The sequence below is a fragment of the Protopterus annectens genome, chromosome 2.part1, assembly GCF_019279795.1.
Source record: "Protopterus annectens isolate FY-2018-M chromosome 2.part1, PAN1.0, whole genome shotgun sequence".
NCBI lineage: Eukaryota > Metazoa > Chordata > Ceratodontiformes > Protopteridae > Protopterus > Protopterus annectens.
In genome coordinates, this window is record NC_056729.1 from 1224486627 (window position 1) to 1224510823 (window position 24197).

Below are 24197 nucleotides of genomic sequence, written 5' to 3' on the forward strand. Positions count from 1 at the left end.
TTCTTTTCTTGGAACAAGGAACAGTCTTGAGTAGAATCCCTGACCTTGTTCCTGAGGAGGAACCTTTTCTATTGCTTTGATCTGTAACAGGTTTGAAACTTGTATGAGTGCCTCTGCCCTTTGATTTTGTGGCAGGTTTGGCATGCCTTGTCTTGTTGGTAAGGTATGGAAGTGGAACCTGTAACCTTTGTCTATTATGTCCAGAATCCATTTGTCCATTGTTAAAACGTGCCAATTCTTTGAAAATAAGGATAATTTTCCGCCTAAAGGTGCTTCTCTGAGCCTTGGTCGGCGGTGTCAAAGTCAAGTCATTGTGATTGTCCCTGTGGAGCAGTAGAAGTCCCTGCGCCACTTCTCTGATTAGCTGGTTGCCATTGGCGGCCCCTGTAGGAGCCTCGGTATTGCCCTCTACCTCGAGCACGCCTGTTTTTTCCCCTTTGGAACTTGTCAGTGTCTGGAAAGGACCAATTCTTTGAAGGCCAATTCCTGCTGAACCTCGGTGGCTGAACCTGGAGGAAATCTTTGACTGTTTGTACTGATTTAGCCTTTTCCTCAACAGATTTCAACACATCCTGTGCATTAGCACCAAATAGCTTCTGTTTTTCCAGAGGTGCATCTAGGAGCTTTACTTTAGCATGATCTGGCAATGCCTGTTCTTTCAACCAAGCATGTCTATGTATGACAGCCCCTGTCATAGCTGCCCTACATGAAGCTTCCAATGCATCATAACCACACTGAAGAAAATGATTGCTAACCTGCTGAGTATTATGAACCAAATCCTGCAAGGCCTTTCTATCTAAAGGCTCAGGAGAGGCTAACTTTTTCTGCAAATCATCCATCAAGAAATCCTGATACTGAAACATATGAAAAAGTCAGTTAAGTGCCCTCATGGCAAGGGTGGTTGAGGTATAAACTTTTTTGTCCCATCTCTCCAAGGACCTAGATTCCCTGTCTGCGGGCAAAGGGTGTTTGGCCGTGGAGGTGGCCACTCCTTTGGGCCCCTGAGAAATAGTTTCTAGATCCACAGAGTGGGCCTTAAAGAGATGCTTATGAGTTTCAGGAACCCTGTAATATCTGTCTGGCTTGACAGGAGCAGAAGGGAGAGAATCAGGGGAAGCACTTGAGTCTGAATACACATCATCTAATACATCTAACACTGGTGGAATAGCTAAAGCCTGTGCTGGGCTAACTTAAGGAAAGTACGTAGCCTTTTCCTGGAGTCAGAGAAATCCTGGCCCTGCCATTGAAAATGCTCTCTCATTGAGTGGAGAATTTCCCCGAAAGAAATATCCTCTGGAGGAGAGGGAGAGGGAATGGATTCATCAGCATCAGAATCCACGTAGGCCTGGAAGGATTCTTCCTGGGAATCTGAATGGTCTCAGTCCCCAGAGGCTTCATCTGAGGAAAGGTTATGTGTCTGCTCAACCCTAGGCCTTTTATCTGCAGGCGGCTGAGAACCTCTGTCTGGATGTGCCTGAGAGCCTGATTAAAGAAATTAGATCTGCAGCTAAAGTCATGATCCGTTTATCAGAAGTGGAACCCTGGGAAAAGGATTTAGGAGAGTGAGCCTTAGCCTGGCTGGCAGCCTTAGCACGTGTGTAGGCCTTGATGGACATAGAGAATGGAGGCCTAGCTGCCCCACGTGCTGGAGTAACTTTATCCACCGGTATGGTGTCAGGTAATTCCTGGGCTTCGGTTTCAGGAGGAAAATCAACAACCGGCACCGGGGTAACCTCCGGGACCGAAGTGTGCGGTAAAGCGGTGTCGTCGGTCTGGAGCTGTTGAATTACCACCTCCGAAGAGACTGATGCACTCGCGGTAGGCTTTGGCGTGGCGTCGGTGGAAGTCGCAGGCCAAGAATGCCAGTCCCAGTCCTTCCGTTTTTTGGAAATATGCGTTGTCGGTTGTTCCGACGGCATGATATAGGAGAAATTTTCCCCAAAAAAGTCTTCAGCAAATTCTGCCTGGTGCCTGAGTGTGCGCTTATTGAAGCAAGCACAGGCAGCACAGGCCGAGACGTCGTGGTCTGGGCCCAGGCAGGGAAGGCAGTAAGAATGGAAGTCCTTATAAGGTATTTGTTTACCACAAGACAAACAATTATTAACTTTTGCAGTTTTATCTGACATCGGCTGAGGCAAGAAAAGGTTCCCCAACGGGGTACTTAGCTTTTTGATGACTTCGGTAACTGAAAACACAGGAGCTGGCCGACCGGCACTTGCGAAAGTACAGTTTTGTACCTACCATAAATGTAGATGTCCGATAGGAATGCATCTGCAGTCCTTACAAATGGGTTGTCCTGTCGTCAGGCAGCCCTTCGGTCGGCCGGATTCCAAAGTCTGGGTCTGGCCTCGGCTGGTGTCGCACTTCACCCGACGTCATAGCTGCAGTTCTTCGGGTATAAAGGCATCAGCCGACGCCATTTTCCTCAGTGTTTCTTGCCCCAGATGCCAGGTGCCCTCTTGGAAGGCTAAATTTGGATAAATGCCAATGATTCCAAATAGTAGAGAGCAAACACAAAAAATAAGCATGTATGTACATATATACAAACAAATACATCATAATAGATTCCCCCAGCTAGCTATAAGATGGGCAAATACCCTAGGAGCACCACAGAGGGAAGGTGGGTAATCCTGACTGCAGATGCATTCCTATTGGACATCTACATTTATGGTAGGTACAAAACTGTACTATGTCCTTCAAGGATGCATCTGCAGTCCTTACAAATGGGTAGAATACCATAGCCAAACTGGGGGAGGTGGAAAAATAAAGTTATGGTGTAGTTAGGATCTCTTGCAAAACAGCAGTGGCAAAACCTGCTCGGGATCTAGAGTATAAAGGTAAATTATAATGCTTGGCAAATGTATGCACGGAGCTCCAAGTAGCAGCCTCTAAAATGTCCTTGGTAGCCACTCCTCGTAAGAAGGCTGTGGTAATGGCTGTAGCCCTTGCAGAGTGAGGCCTGATGTTCTCTGGAGTTTTCTTTCCATGGTAGGAATAACAAAATCTAATGCAATTTCCTATCCACTTGGAGATTGTCTGTTTTGAAATTGCTTTTCCTTCCCTTCCTGTTGCATATGCTACCAGTAGCTGGTCAGTTTTTCTATTGCCCTTGGTCCTGTCCAGGTAGTAGCGTAATTGTCTATGTACATCCAAGGTATGCAGCAGTCTTTCTCCCCTGTTCTGTGGGTTGGGGAAGAATGTAGGTAGGTGGATAGCCTGATTCAAAGAAACTCTGGAGACCACCTTAGGCATAAAGGAAGGATTTGTTCTCATGGACACTCTGTCTTGATGGAAGATCAGGAAGGGTTGTACTGCCATTAATGCCTGAAGTTCAGATACCCTTCTTGCTGAAGTGATTGCCAGCAGGAAGGCAGTCTTCCATGATAAGTATTGTAATTCTGCTGTTGCTGCTGGTTCGAAAGGAGGAAGTGTCAATTTTCCTAGCACAAAGTTCAAGTCCCATGCTGGTAATGGTGGCTTCCTAGGAGGCTTTACATTTTTAATTCCTCTCAGAAACTGTCTGAGCAGAGGATGTGAGAAGACAGGAGGATCCAAGTCGTATTCTGCTGAAATAGCTGATGCATGAATCTTGATGGAGGAATAGGACAGGCCTGTGTGGAAGAGCTCTGCCAAGTATTCCAGGATGTTGGCTATGTTTACCAGTGACGCATCTTCTCCTTTTGCAGTACTCCAAATGAGATATCTTTTCCATTTTGCTGAATAATTTTTTCTTGTTGAGGGTCTGCGAGCCTCAAGGATAATGTCTTTAACCCTTTGGGATAAATTAGGGTTAATTGGTCTTATGCAATGTTCCAGGCAGGTCAGCTGCAGAGTTTTCAGGTTTGGATGCAGATTGTTGTAGTTGTTCTGTGTTAACAGCAAGGGAACCAGGGGTAGTGGCCATATTTGTTCCCGAGACATGCTCCTCAGTAATGGGTACCAATGTTGCCTTGGCCAGTCTGGAGCTATCAGAATGATCCTTGGACGGTCCTCTTTGATCTTCAATAGCACCTTGTGCATCAAAGGAAGTGGTGGGAATGCATATGCTGTCAGGTTTTTCCAAATGAAGGATAGGGAGTCCACCATCCAAGCAAGTGGGTGGTACGTCCTTGTGCAGAATTTCTTTAGCTGGTGATTGCGTGGGGATGCAAATAAGTCTATTTCTGGAAGCCCCCATTTTCTTGTAATGGTTTTGAAGATGTCCGGATGCAGCATCCATTCGTGGGCATCCGTGGTAGTCCTATATGTCTGCTAGAATGTTTTCTTTTCTTGGTACAAAAATTGCTTTTAACTGAATGTTGCATCTCAGGGCCACATTCCAGAGGTCCAGTGCCATCCGGCAAAGAGGATACGAATGTGTGCCTCCCTGCTTGTTGATGTACCACATAACTGTGGTGTTGTCTGTCCTTATCATCAATAGACCTTGTTGGAGAAATGGTCTGAATGCCTGAATAGCCAGTTTTACTGCCAGCATTTCCTTTAGATTTATGTGTAGGTGCAGCTGGTCTTGAGTCCATAAGCCTTGTATGCACTTGTCCAGCATGTGTGCCCCCCAACCGAGGTCTGAGGCGTCCGTCGTGATGGTTTGGCTTGGTTGAGTACTGTGGAAGGGCAATCCTGTGTTTGATTGACAAGCCTGAGCCCACCATAGGAATTCTTGCTTCAGGCATGGAATAATTGGAATCTGGGTTTCTAAGCTGTGCTTGTGTTGAGACCATAAATTCCTTAGGTACCACTGTAGTTTTCTCATATGCAGTCTGGCATGAGGAACCAATATTATGCAGGATGCCATGAAGCCCAAGGCTTGCAGTACTTTTCTTGCTGTCAGATGGTTCTGCTTTGTTAATGCCAAGAAGTAGAGAGGTAGCTGCTGCTGTTTTTCTACTGTTAGGAATGCCATTTGCTTTGATGTGTCCAACTCTGCACCCAAAAAGGTTATTCTCTGGGATGGTATCAGTTTTGACTTTTATATTGACTGTGTATCCCAGGGCTTGTAGCAGGTAAATGACCCTTTGTAAGTCTTCTGCTAGCTTGTTTTTGTTGTCCGCTTGTATTAGGCAGGTGTCCAGGTAAGGGTAGATTTGGATCCCCTGAAGCCTGCAATGAGCGATTACTGATGCCAGGCATTTCGTGAACACTCTGGGCGCAGTAGATAAGCCAAAGGGCAATGCTGAGAATTGATAATGCTCTGATCCTGCAAGAAATCTGAGGTATCTTCTGCAATTTGGTCGTATGGGGACGTGCAGGTATGCCTCCTTGAGATCTAGAGTTACCAGCCAAGACTCCTTGCCCAGCATGGGAAGAAGCTGCTGTAGGGTCAGCATTTTGAATTTTGGAACAATGAGGAATGTGTTTAAAGCGGACAGATCGAGAATAGGTCTCCATTTGCCTTCTTTCCTTGGTACTAGGAAGAGTCTGGAGTAAAAGCCCTTTCCTTGCTCCATATGTGGTACATTTTCCACAGCTCTCATCTTTAATAATTGATTTACTTGTTGTAGAGGTTCTGCCTTTTGATTTGGAGGTAGGTTTGGCATTCCTCTCTTTCCTGGTAGAGTATGGAAATGAAACCTGTAACCTTGGTCTATTGTCTGCAAAATCCACTTGTCTCTTGTGATGTAATGCCAGTTCTTTGTAAATAAAGCTAGCTTCCCGCCTAAGGGTGCTTCTAGTTGTTCCCTGGTAGGCGGTGCCAGAGCCAAGTCACTGTGATTGTCCTGTAGTAGTGGTGGTGGCTGTGTCTGTGCCTCGCTGGTCGTTACCCTGCCACTGGCGTCCCCTGTAGGCACCCCTGGATTGGTTTCTGCCTCTTGAACGCCTATTCCTGCCTCTCTGTGCTTTGGAGGAGTCTGGAAAGGACCAATTCTTGGAGGGCCAATTCCTGCTAAACCTTGGAGGTTGGACCTGTAAGAAATCTTTCACTGTTTGGACAGATTTTGCCTTCTCTTCCATCTTCTTCAGCACCTGTTGTGCAGGAGAGCCAAACAAATTGACCTTGTCCATGGGAGCATCTAATAGTTTTGATTTGACATGGTCCGGTAAGGCCTGCTCTTTTAACCATGCATGCCTTCTGATAACTGTGCCAGTCATGGCTGATCTAAAGGAAGCCTCCAGTGCATCATAGCCACATTTTAAAGAATGGTTACTAACTTGCTGAATGTTATGTACCATTTCCTGAACATATTGCTTGTCTAAAGGTTCATCAGAGGACAGTTTTTTGGTTAACTGGTCTAACATAAATTCTTGATACTGGATCATATGAAATTGACAGTTCAAGGCCCTAGCTGACAGAGTAGCAGAAGTGTAAACTTTTTTACCCCATCTCTCTAAGGACCTGGATTCCCTTTCAGAGGGGAGGGGATTTTTGGCAGAGGTAGATGCTACAGCCTTAGGCCCCTGGGAGACAGTCTCGGGATCTGCAAAAGGAGCCTTGTATAAATGGTGATGCGTGTCCGGGACTCTGTAGAACCTATCGGGCTTAGCAGGGGCCGGAGGTAATGAATCAGGAGCAGTACAAGCATCATTAAATGCATCATCTACAACAGACAGAACTGGAGGTATAGCTAAAGGCCTATGTTGTGGTAAATGCAAAAAGGTTCTAAGCCTTTTTCTTGAGTCTGAAAAATCTTGGCCCTGCCACTGAAATTGTTCCCTCATAGCATGCAAGGTTTCCCCAAAGGAAAATTCCTCAGGTGGAGAGGCAGAAGGGATGGACTCTTCAGCATCAGAGTCTTCTTAAGGGGAAAAAGGAGCCTCTGGAGGTTCTGTATTATCTGAATCATCAGAGGGATCATCTGTGGAAACTGGCTCAGGGGGCTCTGCTCTAGGCCTCTTCTCTGGAGGTGGGTGAGAGGCCCTGTCTGGGAGAGGTTGGGATCCCCGGATTAAAGAAATGAGATCCTCTGCTAAACTAAGCATTTGGGAACTGAAGCTAGGCCTGTGAGAGGGGGTCTTAACAGGCACAGATTTAGTAGCTTTAGCTGCTTTAGCCCTGGCAAAGGCCTTAATAGACATGGCTGCAGGAGGCCTAGCAGCTCCACGTGCAGGGGTTGAAATATCCAAGGGAATAGTGTCAGATAATTCCTGAGAAACTACAACTGCAGGTTGGATTTCAGAAGCCGATTCCACCAGGTTGGAAGAGGCCTCGTAGAAGGTAAGCTGGCTGAAGGAAGAACCGCTTGCTCGGTTTCAGCCGAAACAGAGACACTCGGTTGTCTTAACCGCGGTTTCGGAAACCGCGGACCGCGAGTGTCGGTCCTTTTCTTGCTTTTGGATATTTGTGAATTCGGAGGATCCGACGGCATAATATAAGCAAAATCAGAGCCGAAAAACTGCTCAGCAAATTCGACCGGCGCCTAAGCGTCCGTCGGTTAAAAGAAGCACAGGCTAGACAGGCTGCTACGCGTGGTCTGGGCCTAAACAAGGTAAGCAGTAAGAGTGGAAATCTTTATGAGGTATTTGTTTCCCACAAGTTAAACAGTTATTCACTTTTTCTGACATCGGCTGAGGCAAGAAAGAGTCCCCAACGGGGTACTTAGCTTTTTAGAAGTCTTCGGTAGTAGTAGAAGTATTCGGTAGTAGTAATCTCTGGTTCTGACCGACCGGCACTTGCGAACAGCTTCTGCTTCGGGCGCCACGCGGCAAAAAAGACTGAGGAAAATGGCGTCGGCTGATGCCTTTATACCCGAAAAACTGCAGCTATGACGTCGGGTGAAGTGCGACACCAGCCGAGGCCAGACCCAGACTTTGGAATCCGGCCGACCAAAGGGCTGCCTGACGACAGGACAACCCATTTGTAAGGACTGCAGATGCATCCTTGAAGGACATCTGCTTCTGCTTCGGGCACTGCGCAAGAAAGACTGAAGAAGATGGCGTTGACTGATGCTTTTATACACCAGCCGCTCTGACTTCGGGGAAGAGGCGACATCAGCCGACGCCGGACCCAGACTTTGGAATCCGGCCGACCGAGGGGCTGCCTGAGGCAGGACAACCCATATGTCAGGACTGCAGTTGCATTCTTGAAGGACATCTGGCAGTTTAAGGGCCTAATGGCCAAGGTTGCAGAAGTGTATACCTTCTTACTCCATCTATCCAGCACCCTGGAATCTCTATCAGAGGGGGTAGGATTTTTGGCAGTAGTAGCCTTAATGCCCTTGGGTCCCTGTGAAATGGTCTCAGGATCCGCAGTAGGATCTTTAAAAAGGAACTTGTGAAAGTCAGGAACCCTGTAATATCTATCAGATTTTCTGGGAGCTGGAGGTAGAGAGTCAGAGGCCAAGCTAGATCCTGAAAAGGCATCAACAATGTCTAGTACAGGAGGGATAGCTAAAGGCCTGTGTTGGGGCAGGAGTAAGAAATCCCTAAGCCTCTTTTTAGAATCAGAGTAATCCTGGCTTTCCCAGCAAATATGTGCCTTAAGAGTATGCAAGGTTTTACCAAAAGAGAAATCCTCTCCATCAGAATCCTCATAGGTTGATAAGAGTAAATCCTGGTCATCAGAGGAAACAGAAATTTCAGAGTCCTGATCAGAAGCATCATAAGCAAATTTAGTCCTAGGTCTCTTCGAGGTGGAAGATTGGCTTCCCCTGATTAACGCAATAAGGTCTTCAGCCATTCTTATTTGTTGTTTTAGGCATAGAGGCCTGACCATGCAGTCTGGGCATCGGTTTTCTAGGCATGGTTCGAGTCTTAGGCCTTGAAGAAGAAGATTGCGTCAGTTTAATATGCAAGTCAGTAGGCCGGAATGCACCCTCAGAAATCAGTGCCTGCACAGCGGTTCCGGACCCATCCAAGGTAAAGACATCCACAGGTTCCACAGTTGAAGCATCTTGCTGCATACCGGACTCTGAATGGGTCTCAGTAGAGGCCTGTGAATCTGAAGTAGCATGTATCATGGGCTGCGAAAACGCTTCACTGAGTACCGGCGAAATGGCGACTGGCTTAGGAGAAGCATCGGCAGCTTTGGACCTAGGTGGCCTGTCTTTAGCTTTGCGTTTTTTCGAAATGTCGGTAGTCGGGTGGCTTACTGAAGACATATCTGGATAATTGAACAGAGTAACAAAATATTTAGAAGCGTAAATATACTGACGACAAATAATTAGTTGTTTAAATAAGGCACAGAATCAACAGCGAGGTACGTCGTGGTCAGGGCCTAGGCAAGGAATACAGTTTGTGTCTTTCGGCTTTTCCCAGTTAGCGGTCGCCACAGCGGAACTCCGGTCCGCTAATGATTGGTAGATGATTTTTACGTGCTGAGTTACCAACCCTGATGCACAACCTTCAACGAAGGTACACCCATTCACGCAAGTCTCCATGCAGAAGACGCTCTAAGAATCGAACCAGACAGCGTCTTACTGTGATGTGACAACGCTACCGCAACACCATTACCGCGGATCTCCGAATGAAAATCTTTGAGTTATTTGCTTTCCACAAGAAATACAATTATTGACTTTTACTGACATCTGTTTAGAGCAAGAAAAAGCTTCCCCAACAGGGTACTTAGCTTTAGTTGAAGACTTCGGTTCTGAAACTCGAAAATGAAAATTTTAGGAGTCGGCTGACCGGCACTTGTGAACTTCTGCTTCGGGCACCACACGGCAAGAAAGACTGATGTAATGGCGTCGGCTGCATGCTTTATACCTCTGACTACCTGACGTCATGGAAGATGAGACAGCAACCGACGCAGTACCCAAGACTTTGATAATCAGCCCAACTGAGGGCTACTGCCAGCAGATAACCCAAATGTGATGACTGCAACAGTGAAAGATGAAGAACATCCTCTGAGAGAAAAATCTGTCCTTCCAGAGGGTTCTATTTATGTCACATACCAGGTTAAGGCCTTTGGAGTGAGTAACCCTTGAACCATCTTACTTTCAGAAATGCAGCATTTTCTATAAAGCAGGGTCAAATACTGCCTTATGTGCAAGGCAAAGATAATCTCTGAGCAGTCTGTAGGAAACGGAATAAAGTGATAGCGATTTCAGAAGGTCCTCATAGGACAGATGCTGAAGACCTTGAGTTTTCCTTGTGAGGAACCTTTGTGGTCTCTCCAACTGCTGCAGGTGCTTGGAAAGGTACATACCAAAAGGGGCATTGTACTCTACTGGTCTGATGAGGAAGAGTACAGGAAGGTTATAACTTTTTTTTTCTGCAGGCATTGCCCTTATGAGATGAGCAATACAGAATGCCCTTCTTACCACTGTGGAGACATGGTGATCAAAGGTAAGATTGCTGTCAAACTGTGTGCCCAGGTCTCTCACCACTGTGTGTGTACTTATGGTGTTGTTACTGATGTGGTACTAAGCAGTAACATCACTCTTACTGAAAGGGATAATAAATTTTTCTGCATTGAGTTTAAGGCCATGACTTTGGCACCAGTCACTTGTCTAAGACCCTCTTGTAGGATGTTGACATTGTTAGGAGATTCTATGACTGCTCCTAGTTTGCAGCCATCCGCAAACTGTCAGCCACAAACCTTTCGTTTTAGCTTGCACGTCAGAGAAACAGATTCCAAACAGCAGAGGTCCCAGGACTGATCCCTGTGGAACATCACTGGTTACAGGTATGCTGTTGGAGGTGGATTCCCCTATTTTGACTATATGGGTTCTATCAGTGAGACAGTGACCCATCTGAAGATATATGGGATCATACCTAGCTGGGTGAGTTTGTCAATGATACCAGAGTGGGAGATGGTGTCAAAAGCCTTGGCTGTCTAGGTAGGCTGTGTGCACAGATTTCCCCTCATCAAGGGCCTTGGTGACCATCTCCAAGACGTCCACCAGGTTTAACAGGCATGATCTCCCTTTGACAAATCCAAATGGAGTAGGGTCAAATGTTTGGAGGTTACCAATGTCTTTGTTGATAGTGTCCATGATGATTTTGTCCATAGACTTGCAGATAAGGCTAGTCAGGCTAATAGGTCTATAGTTCCTGGGGTCAGTGGAAGCACCACCTTTGTGCAAGACGATAACTGTGGCCTTATTTCATTCAGCTGGGAAGAAGCCAGTGCTTAGACAGACTGAAAGGAATACCCAGTGGCATTGATAATTCTTGTTTGAGCCCATGCAGGATACAGACTGGGATGTTATCAGGTCCCATGGATGCTGTGTTTTTGACCTTAAAGAGGGTGTGCACGACCTGCTGTTTAGAGATGCAGAGTACAGGACAGACAGTAGGATGTCTTGGGGTAAGTGTGGCAGGGAAGGGGAGTGAACCTTTCACTGTTGGCTAACAGGTTAGGTAAGTCCACAGGCTCAGTATACGCGGTATCAATAACTATCAGTTCAGCACAAATCTGAGGCTTTCCCTTTTAGGGTACAGATGTAACTAAAAAAACACCTTATGGTTGTCCTTAAAACCCTACTTGAAAGAGAAAAATTCCCCCACCAGGATGGTATGATGATCAAATGTGGCCACTGCTCACAATGTAAACATTTTGGAAGTACACAGTTTGCACCTCAACAATTTTGGGGGTAATAAAACTATCCAAAAAGTACTACTGAGGCATCAAAGGTGTGGTTTATCTACCCAAGTGCCAGGTTTGCACACATTTTTATATAGGAAAAAAAAGCGCAGCCTAAGGGCCAGAATATAGCAGCATTACTATGACATCCAGAAAAAAAGACATGACAAATGCATTACTTAAGCACATCGATGAACATGGCGATCATAAATTTAAGTTTACAATTACTGACCATGCCGATTTAAGACCAAGAGGTTGGACCTTCTGATAACTTTTTAGAACAAGGAATTGAAGTGGCAGCTTAGCATTAACTCCACTGTACATCCAGGAATGCATGAAACATCCTCTTATCAGTAGCATTTTAAAACTTAAAATAGCATTTGCACTTTAATGGTGTTTTTACTTACTTGTTTTGTTTTCATGTTTTCAATTACCAGTTTCTTTTAAAAAAAATTCTTTATTCATGCTTTTAGACTTTTGCATTTATGAACTCGTTTTACAACTTATATTCAAGTGTGTGTGTGTGTGTGTTCTTTTTGTACTAATTAAGGTTTGAATTTAACAGTGACTTTATCCAGTCATGAAACTTTTTAATCCTATTTGTGTGCGCCTCGTCTAGCATTCTTTATTTTGATAAAGTCCTTACATATTGGACGAAAGTGGTCAACCAATTTATTAAACTTGTGGTGTGACTAGCTCTTCATGCGTCTTGTTTTTTTCAGTCTGAATTGGTTTAGAAAGGACCTCTGCTTCACACGGATGGGGAGCCTCTTCCAGAGAATGGGTAGTCTCTCGGATACAGAAATGACTCTCTAGCAGGTCCTATTCATACCATAAGCAGTGTAAGTCTATAGAATGGGTAATTCTGGTGCTGTTTGTTTTGCAGATATGCATCAGGTCCAGAGTGGGTCAGACAATGCTTTGTATGCCAAGCATAGATTTCCCTCAACAGTCTATAGAAGACAGAACAGGTCTGCACAGAACATGTTACTGACATCCTGTATTCTTTTAGTGAAGAACCTCTGTGAATGTTCCAGTTGTTGCCAGTGCCTGGTTAGGTACATAGCGAAGGGGGCACTGTTCTCTATATGTCTGATGAATGCTGAATATAGTGGAATAATGACCTCTTGGAGTTAAGATGCCTACCTCTGTTTATTTATAACTTAAACATAAGTTAATTTCTCCACTACTGTAGACAGATGATTGTCAAAGGCTAGATTACTGTCGGTGTGTCCTGAAGTCCCTGACTACTGGGTTGACTCTGTGTGTTGTCAACATGACAGGTACCCAGGTTGAATGATTTCCCTAAGGATGCTATTATGCATTTCTTGGTATTTAGTTGACAAGTGGTGTGCCTGTGTCATCCCTTCCAGGAGAACATTAGTGTTGGGGGGGGGGTTCAACTACTGTTTCTAACTTGTAATAGCCTGCAAATTTGGTCTGCCAGAGGCCCTTAACATTGGCTTTCTCTTCAGAGAAGTAAATGACAAAAAAGGAGCAGATCCAGGACTGATCCCTGACAGACTCCATTTCTGACTGGCCTCTTTGTAGAGGTGGACTCCCCAATTCTAAGTTTCTAGGTCCTGCCTGCAAGCCACCTAGCTATCCACCAGGTGACACAAGGGTTTACACCTAACCTCTTGAGTTGATCAACAAAACTTTAATGTAGTATTGTGTTAAATGCCTTAGCCAGGTCAAGTTAGGCAGTGTAAACATTCTGCCCTCATCCATTACTTTAGCGACCTTCTCAAAGAAGTCTTAACATGTTGAGTAGTTATGCCCTGCCCCTGACTAAACCAAACTCTGTTGGGTTCAGTGTCTGGGGATTTCTTACATGATTACTAATCATTTCCATGGCTTTGCAAACAAGACTAGTGGGAGTTATGGGTCTGTAGTTTCAAATATCTGTATTGGCCCACCTTTGTGCAGAAGGACTGTTTTTCTCCACTCGAAGCACAAAGCATATTTGGAGGCTAATGTTAAAGAGAGATTCCAGGGGGCCTGACAGGTCATGTTTCATGCTCTTCAGAAGGCATCCTCGGATACTGTCTCAGTCCACGAATGCAATGCTCTTGGCCTTAGAGAATGTGCTGAAGATCTGTTACCTAGTGATAGTAGGGAGAAGTTGTACTTGCTGGTACTTCCTGTGAGGAAGTTGAAGGGGAGACAGGGGTAAAGCTACAGCTGAAATTGTCTGCAAATAGGTTTGCTTTACCAGCAGAGTCAGTATAGATGGCTCCATTACCAACGAGCGCTGTATAAAACTGTATGGCCTTTAACGTTGCAGACACAATTAAAGAATGCCTTGTGGTTGTCCTTGTCCTGGGTGGTCAAATTTATGTTAAATTTGTCTTTGCTATACTATTTGTTCTCAGAGTTGCTTGTTTAGTCTGATGAGTGCCTTTATCCTGCTAGGTACTACACCTAATTTTTGCAATTATTTTCTTCCTTCTGTTATACAGCCTATCGATGTTGAGATTCCAACAAGGTGGCTTATTTTTTTAGTCAATTCTGTACTTAATTCCTGGTGGATACAGCTGACTACGCTTTAAACTATATGCTTGTGCATGATCAACTATGTCACATAACTCTACATAAAAGACATTCTCAGGTGCAAGCCAACATTTTTCTCTACATATTGTTAAGACTTGATTACGGAACTTGTCATAACATAGAAACTCTCTCTCTCTCTGTATATATAGGTTCATAGGTAGGTACTAGGCTACTGGCCCTAGGGCCTATATAAGCCTAGCCAGAAAATGTACCCTGGCTTTCGCCACCCAAGAAAATTATTTTCCTGTGCCCCTGTCGAGCAGAGCCACAGAAGTGATCCCTGGGGTGAATTTCCCATTTCCCATCCAAACATCAAGGTTTTTCTTTTAAAGTGCTAATGAGGAGCTCTGTTCGACAGACAGGTAGTCTGTTCCAGAGTATGGGAAGTCTCTGGGACAGGAATCTATCCCTCTAGCATGTTCTGTTTATTGTGGTGACAAGGTTTAGTTCCCTAGAGCGTGTAGCTCGGAGGGATTGGGATTTCTTTAAGTGGAGCATGTCCAACAGCTCTGGGTTTGACATAGCTTTGTATGTTAGGCAGAGATTGCCCCTGAGTAGGCGATATGTGATGGAGTAAAGCTGTAGTTTTTTGAGACTGTCTGCGTAGGGCATCTGTTTGAGGCCAGTAATCTTCTTTGAGAGTTATTTCTGTGGTTTTTCCAGTTGTTGTAGATGTCTTGTGAGGTACATACCAAAAGGAGCGTTGTACTCTATAATGGGTCTAATGAGTGATGAGTAGAGGGGAACAATGACCTCTTTTTTTTCTGGATGAGAATCCTTTTGTGATGAGATGAGCCACGTAGAAGGATTTCCTGATCACTGTGCCGATGTGATTATCAAAGGAGAGACTACTGTCCACCTGTGTCCTAAGGTCTCATCACATTTTCGGCATTAAGTAGACTACCAGCTATGTGGTAGTTCATGGGTACAGAGCTTTTACCAAAGGGGATGACAATACACTTTTTGGCAATGAGCTTCAAGCCATGGCTTTGACACCAGGTATCTGTCTCAGTAAGGCCCTTTTGTAGTTTGTCCACATCGTTAGGAGTTTCGATTATGGCTCCTAGTTTGCAGACATCTGCAAACTTTGTTAGCCAAAGACCTTCTGTGTTAGCCTGCACTTCAGAGAAGCAGATACCAAACAGGAGAGGATCCAGGACTGAACCCTGTGGTACTCCACTTGTCACTTATCTTAAGTCGGATTTGGAATCCGCTACTTTCACAGTGTGGTTTTGTCCTTGAGCCAGTTGGCAACCCATCTTGTGACATATGGATTTATACCTAGTTTAGTGAGCATATCTATAATGCCAGAGTGGGGGATGGTATTGAAAGTCTTGGCGAGATCTAGATAAGCTGTGTGAACCATTTTACGCTCATCTATGGCTTTGGTGACTGCTTCAAAGAAGTCAATCAGGTTTAGGAGACATGATCTGCCTTTTACAAATCCAAACTGGGTAGGGTCCAGAGTTTGGAGATTACCAATGTTTTGTTTACGAGTTCCACGATGATACGTTCCATGGCTTTGCAGACCAGGCTAGTCAGGCTAATGGGGTGGAAGTTCCCAGGGTCCGTCATGGCTCCCCCTTTGTGGAGTGGGATAACCATCGCGGTGCGCCATTCAGTGGGTACAAAGCCTGAGGTGAGGCTATGATCGAACATGGTACTTGGGTAGGGTGCCAGTTCAATCTGTAGTTCGTGTAGAACGCAGCCTGGGATATTGCCAGGTCCCATGGATGCTGTGTTCTTGGCTTTGGAGAGTGTGTTTTTTTTACCTATGCAGCTGTGATTCTAGGAACTTTGCATTCTTCCGGTATAGAGATGGGCCCTCTAGGGGGTGAAAGGGGGGTAAAGTTAGCAGTGAACCTATCTGCTAGAATGTTGGCAATATCAGTTGGTTCTGGATATTTAGTGCCATTGTGCTGTAACTCAGAGCAGATCTGAGTGTTCCCATTGAGATTCTTGACATAGCTATAGAATGCTTTGTGGTTGTCTTTAGAGTCAGTGGCAATTTTGTTTTCGTAACTAGCTTTGGAGGATTTTATGAGGGATCTCAGCTTCTTACTGAGGTTGACCAGGGAGTTCCTCCAGTCATGGGATTTTACTCCTTTTTGCAACAGTTTCTTTCTTCTGTTGTAGAGTTTGTTTATGGCAGAGGACCACCAGATTGGCTTCCTTTTTTTGGAAGATAACATCTTGGTTCTATTAGGGATAGCATGATCCATGCACTCGTGTAAGTGCTTATAAAGTGCATTTGTGTAGGATTCAGCAGTCATACCTCTATTGTCCGTCTGCATGGGTGTCATGAAGTTTGCGACTTCTGTCTTAAGTGTGAAGTTGGCTTTGGAGAAGTTTTTTTACGATGGTATCCCTAATTAGGGGTGGGGGTGGGATGTGGACGTCTAGGCTGATTAGCTTTTGGTTGGATCTGACCAACAAGGAAATGACCTCTGGTGTGGAACACTTGTTTCCCATGTTGGCAATGGCCAGGTCTAGGATATTGCTGCCCCTGGTGGGGATGTGAATAAGTTGATCCAAGGCGTTGTAATTTATGAATTCTAGAAAACGTTGAGCAAAAGAGTTGGTACACGAGTAGTTTTCCCAGTTAATGGTGGGGTAGTTGAAATCACCCATTATTAGGGTGTTGGGTTGTACCCCAATACTTTCCAGTGTATCAAGAAATGAGGAGTGGGAATCCTCAGACATGGTGGGGGGTCAGTAGCAAGCTACAATTTGGATTGCAGTCTTGTCCAGAGTTAGTTGCACTTGGATAATCTCGGATGCATTATGCTGTGCAACTAGCCTGGAGGTGTGGATATCCTTAATGAATATGGACATGCCTCCTCCTTTAGTGCTTCGTTCTGGGTTCGGTGGCCGAAAGGTGTGGTATGAATTGTAGCCTGGTAATGCAGGGGTGCTCTCTGGAGCTTTGAACCAGGTCTCTATCATTGCACAGATGTCAATGTTCTCCATTTTAAGGAGTGCCTCGAGCGAGTGCATTTTGAGGTTTAGACTTCTAGCACAGAGTAGCATTACCCTCAAATTTTGATTGCTTGTTAGGGTGGTGAATTTGTCATTTGAACCTTGCCTAAAAAGGCACTATAAGGGTGACAAGAGCCTTAGCCAGTATCCGGAATCCTAAGGGCGACAGGTGCAGGTCATCTCTGGCAAAGCATTGTGGTCTGTCGATCATGTCATCCTAGGCAGACAAATACTGGATCCCCTTAGAATGACACAAGAAGCTTAGCCAAATGTTGAAGTCAATCATTTTGTCCTTGTACTCTGGTATCATTCTGGGTGATGGCAGGATGCTACTCAGGGTTAGGGTCATACCTGCCTGGGATACAAGATCGGAGAGCTCCTCCATGTCTCTTTTCATGTAGTCCAGGGAGGTACACCTCAGGTCATTCACACCAACATGGACAATGACAGTGTCATATTTGTACTTACTGTGGAGTGACTTCAGTACATGCGTTATGTGGCGGATCCTGGCAGATGACACTAACTTTCTCCTTGTTTAGTCTAGTGAGTGGAACATCAGTGTGCCTGACTATAGAGTCACCTATGACTAGAGTGTTGGGTACGTTGTTATGCCTTATGGGCTGTGGTTGAGTGGCACACTGAGTTTGTGGGCTATGTGTCATTTGGGTTGTGTTGGGAGGAGTGGAGTTTGCTTGCGTTTATGCTTTGGATGTCCCTGATGCTTGGGCAGGTTTTTATTGAGAGCCTCCGTAAATGTAGGTGTGTGTTTTGTGTTTCTGTGCGTGTGTTTTGGTGGTGTAGGTTTTGAGGGACTATGTGATGAGTGTGGTGTGGAGCAAGTGTTTACCTTCTCCCTCTTGACTGTCTAGTCCAGTCTTGGGTGAAGAGAGCTTCGCTTCCAGTTTGGCTATATAAGTGCATCTCTCACAGGTTGTAGTGTTAGGGGGTAGGAGGAGAGGGTTGTCTGTGTACATGATGCAATTGCTGCATTGCCCCAAGATGCCCAGATTCATCAGGTAGACAGGAGAAATCACTGGGAGCTGACCCTTAGACATGCCTGGATAGGTGCTTATTTATTAAGTACTAAAAACTGCTTTCCTCTACACAAGTGAAGTAGTTTATATATATATATATATATATATATATATATATATATATATATATATATATATATATATATCTCTATATATATATCTATATATATATATATAAAATTAAATTGCATAAGCCAGGTTGACAAGATGAACAGAATGGGGGAAAAAAAATCACAGTACGCTACTTCTAAATCGGAGATTCACACAGCTGACCTGGATATAGGCATTCAGTCATTAGCTGATGATTAAAAGAAAATGCAACTCAAGTACCTCTAAGACACTTACCCATGCTATGTCCAGACTGTAGTGAAGAAGCAGACTGAGAACCAGACCTACGAGGAAGAACAGATAGTAGTTTAAATAGCTGAATGGTATTAATTAAATGGTACAATGTGAAGAAAAGCTTATTTTGGCTGCATATATGCACATTTCTCCATCAAACTACAAATACTGTCCTGACCTCAAAAAGCAGCAGTATAAACAAAACAAGTTAACCTAATGTCAGCAGTGTTCCTAGACTTATGCAAAGCTTACACTATATCACACCAACATTTACTCACTGAACTCTCTTATGCAAGTATCTCAATCTTCCCTTAAATGGTTCCTTAGTTATCTATCTGGAAGGCAACAAGCAGGTAACTGGCAACAGGACCTCTTTTCCAGTTACCATAGGTGTCGCTCAGTCCTCTACACTAGGATTGCACCTGTAATATTTTTGTAAACAAGATTTACACTGCTATACATCAAATAAATAAATTACAATACGCAGACGATTCGACAAATATGTACAGCCCCCCCAATATACAAACTCCAAGAAGTCATCTCTCTCTCTTCAATCGAAACCTGGCTGAAAAATTCAAACCTACTACTTAATCCCAATACAACAAAACTAATGCTCTTCACCCCAAATTGCTCTCAATCAAAAACGATCTGCAAATACTAAAACAGAGATTGTACCACATACCAAACTACTAGGTATTGTAATAGATGATGGTCTTAAACTTGATCAATGTATCCTTCAAAGAACCACCAGAAACTTGGCTCCCTTTCAGGGAAAACAGGACCTTACAGACCCAGTAGGAAAAAAATTCATCCCATTTGCTTACAAACCCTCTTATACCTCTCGCATATCCTTACAAAACTAAGCTCAACAGTAAAATCCAAACTAGCCTCCTGATACAGCAAAGTATCTAAATTTGCTACCAACACTGTACACCAAACTCACCACTGCCAAGCCTTAAAGCAGCTAAACTGGCTAGAGGTTAACTACATAACACGGTCAGCTAGTTATGACATACAAACTGATGTGTTATCCTAAAAACACTATGCATTTAAAAAAAAATTATTGCCCTACACACTCACAAGGGACCTCCATTCTGGATATAAATTTCTACTAAGCACTACTACAGCAGATAATTAAATCGGGGTACTTGCTACATTCCTTTTACATCTCCAAACTTTAAAACACCATCCTTACACAAGTAAAGATGACTAAACACCCAAGCTATAAAATCCAGTTAAAACAATACCTTACCCAGTCCTGGTCATGCTCATGTTCATCACCAAGCTGAAAACTCCAGTGAAAGCACAAACATCTTACTGCTTACCACTACCTTTTCTACCTCTTCAACTTGAATCCATACACCCCCTTTTCAACTCTCTCAAACTCTTTCTTATTTTATTCTCTAAATGACCCCATAAACCACTCCACCTCCCTATCATGCATCCCCTGTATACCCAAGTTATGAATCTAGATAAAACAATCTGGAACAGGCAGCTTAAATAGAATTAATCCTCTACCATGCCCTCTCAGTAGTCTGCTTATTACCATTATACCCGCCCCTCCTACATAACTTTACAACTTACGTCATTAAATCTTGAACTCTTTACAAACCTATACATAATCTCCTTTCCTAGATAATTTTATAACTTACTTCACTATGTAATAAAAAACCCTTGCAAACCCTTTTTTCTGAAATTAAACAGCACTAAAACTCTACAACATTTTCCCTTCTACAGTATCAATCCATTTACTTTCTGCAAGATTTTAGAGATACAAGAAGTGAAAAACTCAGAATTGTTGATGTAAACACTTCATTGTATATATCAGTCTTGTAATTATGTTTATGAGAAATTTAACTGTTTTTCTGAGAAATATCTGAAATGTGGTGGTTAATATAAATGTACTGTGATAGAGGTTTTCTCCCTGGGCCTCTGCTGAAAATGGGCTATACCCAGACACTCCCGGTCAACATAGACAAATAAACAAACAAACACCAAACGGGACAGAAAAAGAAGTTATGCACTCACCATAACGTCCCATGTTTGTAGTCCATCTTCACCCTTCATTCTTACATACAGAATCGGAGCCGATCCTTGGCTCCGACTCAGCCTATTTACAAGCTGGAAGACTTCTAGTTGGCTCGTGGCTAGGTAGATATCCCATGGTGCACCAGTACAATCCCCAGATCTTGTTTGCTGCTAACTAATAGACAAAATACAGAAAGAAGCCCATAATAAAAGATCTCCAGTGAAAGATAATCTTTTATCTGTCTCCAGGTACTTCTAGGATGGGGGTAGGAGGGTGGGTTCGTAAGAATGAAGGGTGAGAGACTACAAACATGGAACGTTATGGTGAGTACATAACTTCTTTATGTTCTGTAGTCCTATCTCGCCTTCATTCTTACATATGGGACAGCGTCCCTAGCACCTTATTCTTGGGTGACTCAAGGAAAAATACTCCTGAGTACCGTGGAGCCAAATGATGCTCTATCCCTGGAAGTAGAACCCAATTTGTAATGAGTAATAAATGCTTGAGGGGTAGTCCAAGTTGCTGCTGCACAAATATTATCAAGTGGAGCCCTAGCCTGAAAGGCTGCAGAGGTAGACTAAGATCTAGTAGAATGAGCCTTGATTTTGAAAGGTAAAGGTCTACCCTCAGTGGTGTAAATGGAAGCTATACAGCTAGAAATCCAATTTGAGAGGGTCACTTTAGAAGCTGGTAAACCTGACCTGGATTCGGAGAAGGAAATGAATAACTGATCTGACTTCCTGAATTCCTTCATCCTGTGCAAATAAAAACATAATTGCCTATGGGCGTCCAAACTGATGAAACCTGTATTCTGCAGTGTTGGAGTGGTTTGAAAAAAACACAAAGTTCTATGGAATGGTTCAAAGTGTTATGGGAGCAGACCTTGGGGACAAAAGAGGGATTAGTACGAAGAGATGCTCTGTCTTTGTGAAAAATCAGATAAGGGGGTTTTTACAGATAATGCTTGCAACTCTGACACCCATCTGGCAGATGTGATAGAAGACTTTGTTTTTGGTGGCTAAGACAAAAATTTCAGAGGCGATGAATGAAAAGGCTCAAAGGGCGGAGACGTCAATTTGGATAGCACAAAATTTAAATCCCATGAGCCAACAGGTTCTTGAAATGGGGGTCTTAATAAAGTGGTGCCTTTGAGGAAGGTTTTGCACAGCCTATGTGACATCAGATTAGAGTCTTGTATGCCTAGATGAAAATTAGGCTTTGCTGCTAATTGAACCCTGATAGTGGCAGCCACAGATCCCTAGTGGAAAAGCTTAGACAAGAACTCCAAAACCACCGGGATGGAGGCGGTATAAGGGTCAACATTCTTTACCTCAGCCCAGATAGAGAATCTCCTCCATTTGCTGGAATAAAGTCTCTTAGTGGAGGGTTTATGAGAGGACGTTCGTACGAATCACAGAGGGTGAGACGTCGTGAAGCCTGACTAGGGATGGAACTGGAGCAGCCAAACTGTCAAATTGAGGGCGTGTAAGGCAGGATGCAACGAGCCTGACATGTGTGTCAAGAGATCTGGTGCTGTGTCCAGAATCCAAGGATGGTCTAGGAGAAGAGGCCCGAGAAAGGGGAACCAAACCTGACAAGGCCAGTAAGGAGCAAGGAGTATTAGTTTGCTTCCCAGTCGTTTCACTTTCTGAATAACCTTGGGTATGAGAGGAAAAGGAGGAAATGCATAAAAGAGACCCAGGGGCCAATCGTGAAGAAGTGCTTTTCTGGGTAACTCCCCTTGGAGGGGGGATGAGGCAGAAATAGCTGCTGAATTTGGCGTTGATCGGGCTGGCGAAGAGATCGCAGCAACGCTATCCCCATCTGTGGAAAATCTGCTCTGCAATATCCTGTTTCAGAGACCACTTATGTGGCATCAAGATTGCCCGGCTGAGCTTGTCGGCTATCACGTTGGTTGTCCTTGGAATCTGCATTGCCACAATAAAAATGCTGGGAATATATCACCAATTTCCAAACTCGAATGGCCTCCCGACAGAGTGAGTATGATGTTGTTTCGCCCTGTTTGTTGATATACCATACTACCGACATGTTGTCTGATTGTATCGCAATAGTCCCCAGAGGCAGAAGGTCGTGAAGTGCTTGCAACACCAGGAGCACCGCCCTCATCTCTAGAACGCTGAGATGAGCCTCGTGATCTTGCCATGTGCCTTGGACACTCCTACCTAAACAATGCCCCCCCCCCAGCCTGTGAGGCATCCATAGTCACAGTGGCAACGGGTTGGTGTGGAACAAATGAATTGCTCATGGTTAACTGATTGGGTAGAGTCCACCACATGAGGTCCTTCTTGCAAGAATCTATCAGTGATGAGATAATGGTAAGTGCTGAAAGGACCATTGGGACGACAGCAGCCACTGAAGAATTCCCATCTGTAGTCTGACTAGCGGTACTAGTAAAATGGTGGAAGCCATGGTCCCTGAAAGCTGCATAATAGTCTTGGCCTTGACCTTTCGTAAGGGAAGACTACGTTGAATTTGAAGAACCAGATTCTGTGCTCTTTCTACAGGAAGACGAGCCAACATGTTTACTGTGTCTAACTCTGTGCCTATAAAATTCACAGATTGAGAGGGCAATAATGCAGATTTTTCCCAATTTATAGAAATCCCCAACTGGGCACAAAGTTGTATGGTAGCGTCCCTGTTCTGAAGAAGTAGATGCCTGGTGGGGACTGTCAAGAGCCAGTCATCCAGATACGGAAACACCTAGAATCCTCGACGTCTCAGGTGAGCTGTCACTACTGCCATACATTTGGTGAACACCCTGGGGGCTGTGGTGAGACCAAAGGGCAGAGCACGAAAGTGCTAATGACTGGCTCCCAGCCTGAAGTGTAAATGACTCCTCAACACCCTCTCCATTTTTATGTGGTAGTAAGCATCTTGGAGATCTATTGAGCACATCCAATTGTCTTTCCCTAATAACGGGAGAATAGACTGCTGTGTCACCATCCGGAACTTGTTCTTTACTGATTTGTTCAATCTGCTGAGGTCCAACACGGGCCTCCAGTCCCCTGTACGTTTTGACACTAAAAAGAATCTGGAGTAAGTTCCGGATACTATTTGGTGTGCTGGGATGGTTTGGATGACTCTGTCAGCAACTTGTTGACCTCCACAGTTGCCTGATCCCTGTGATTGGGTGGAACATCCAGGATCCTCTTGGGAACATGAGGTGGATGAGAAGAGGGTACGATATAACCTCTGGTCTAGAGGGGACAGTAAAATGTACTCCCATGGCAGAGTGTGTTTTCCCTTCTTGCTCGCACCGGGTGAGTGTGTCCTTTACCTAGGGTCCAAACAATGAGGAACCGAAGGGGGCATTAGTAAAGGCAGACTTGAATGGTTCCGCAAAATTACACAAACGCATCCAGGAATGACGCCTTAAGGAAATTCCTGAACCTGCTGCTCTACTCGCTCCATCGGCTGCATACGAAATAAGCTTCATGGACGAGTTGACAGAGTTCAAGGTGGACAACTGGACAGACACCTTGTCAGGGACTCCCTCGGCATATGTACCTTGTAGAGAATCTCCTAACCCCTTAAGGAGATCTCTCTGAAGCCTCGTGAAGTGTGTAAGGTAGTTCAGCGATCAAAGAGTAAATGCCGTTGAAGAGAAGATACGCTTCCCGTATCTGTCCATCATTCAAGACTTCTTATTTGGCGGATGAACAGAAGTAGTAGTCTCTGCAGCCACCATCATGGCATTTACGGGAACACCTTTAGATAAAAATTCCTTTACTCTGGGTGCAGAAAGAAACTTAATTTGGTCTCCTGGGGACTGGCTCCACGG

The 24197-nt window shown here is 44.4% G+C and overlaps 1 protein-coding gene across 1 annotated transcript in view; it reads right to left on the reverse strand.

Moving 5' to 3' along the window:
• The window catches only part of ATAD2B (ATPase family AAA domain containing 2B), a 4508062-nt gene that overhangs the window by 4094074 nt on the left and 389791 nt on the right, over positions 1–24197 (reverse strand). The window contains exon 3 of the mRNA XM_044063554.1: positions 18370–18416. Coding sequence (XP_043919489.1) covers positions 18370–18416 — 47 coding nt within the window. The remainder of the gene's footprint in view (positions 1–18369; positions 18417–24197) is intronic.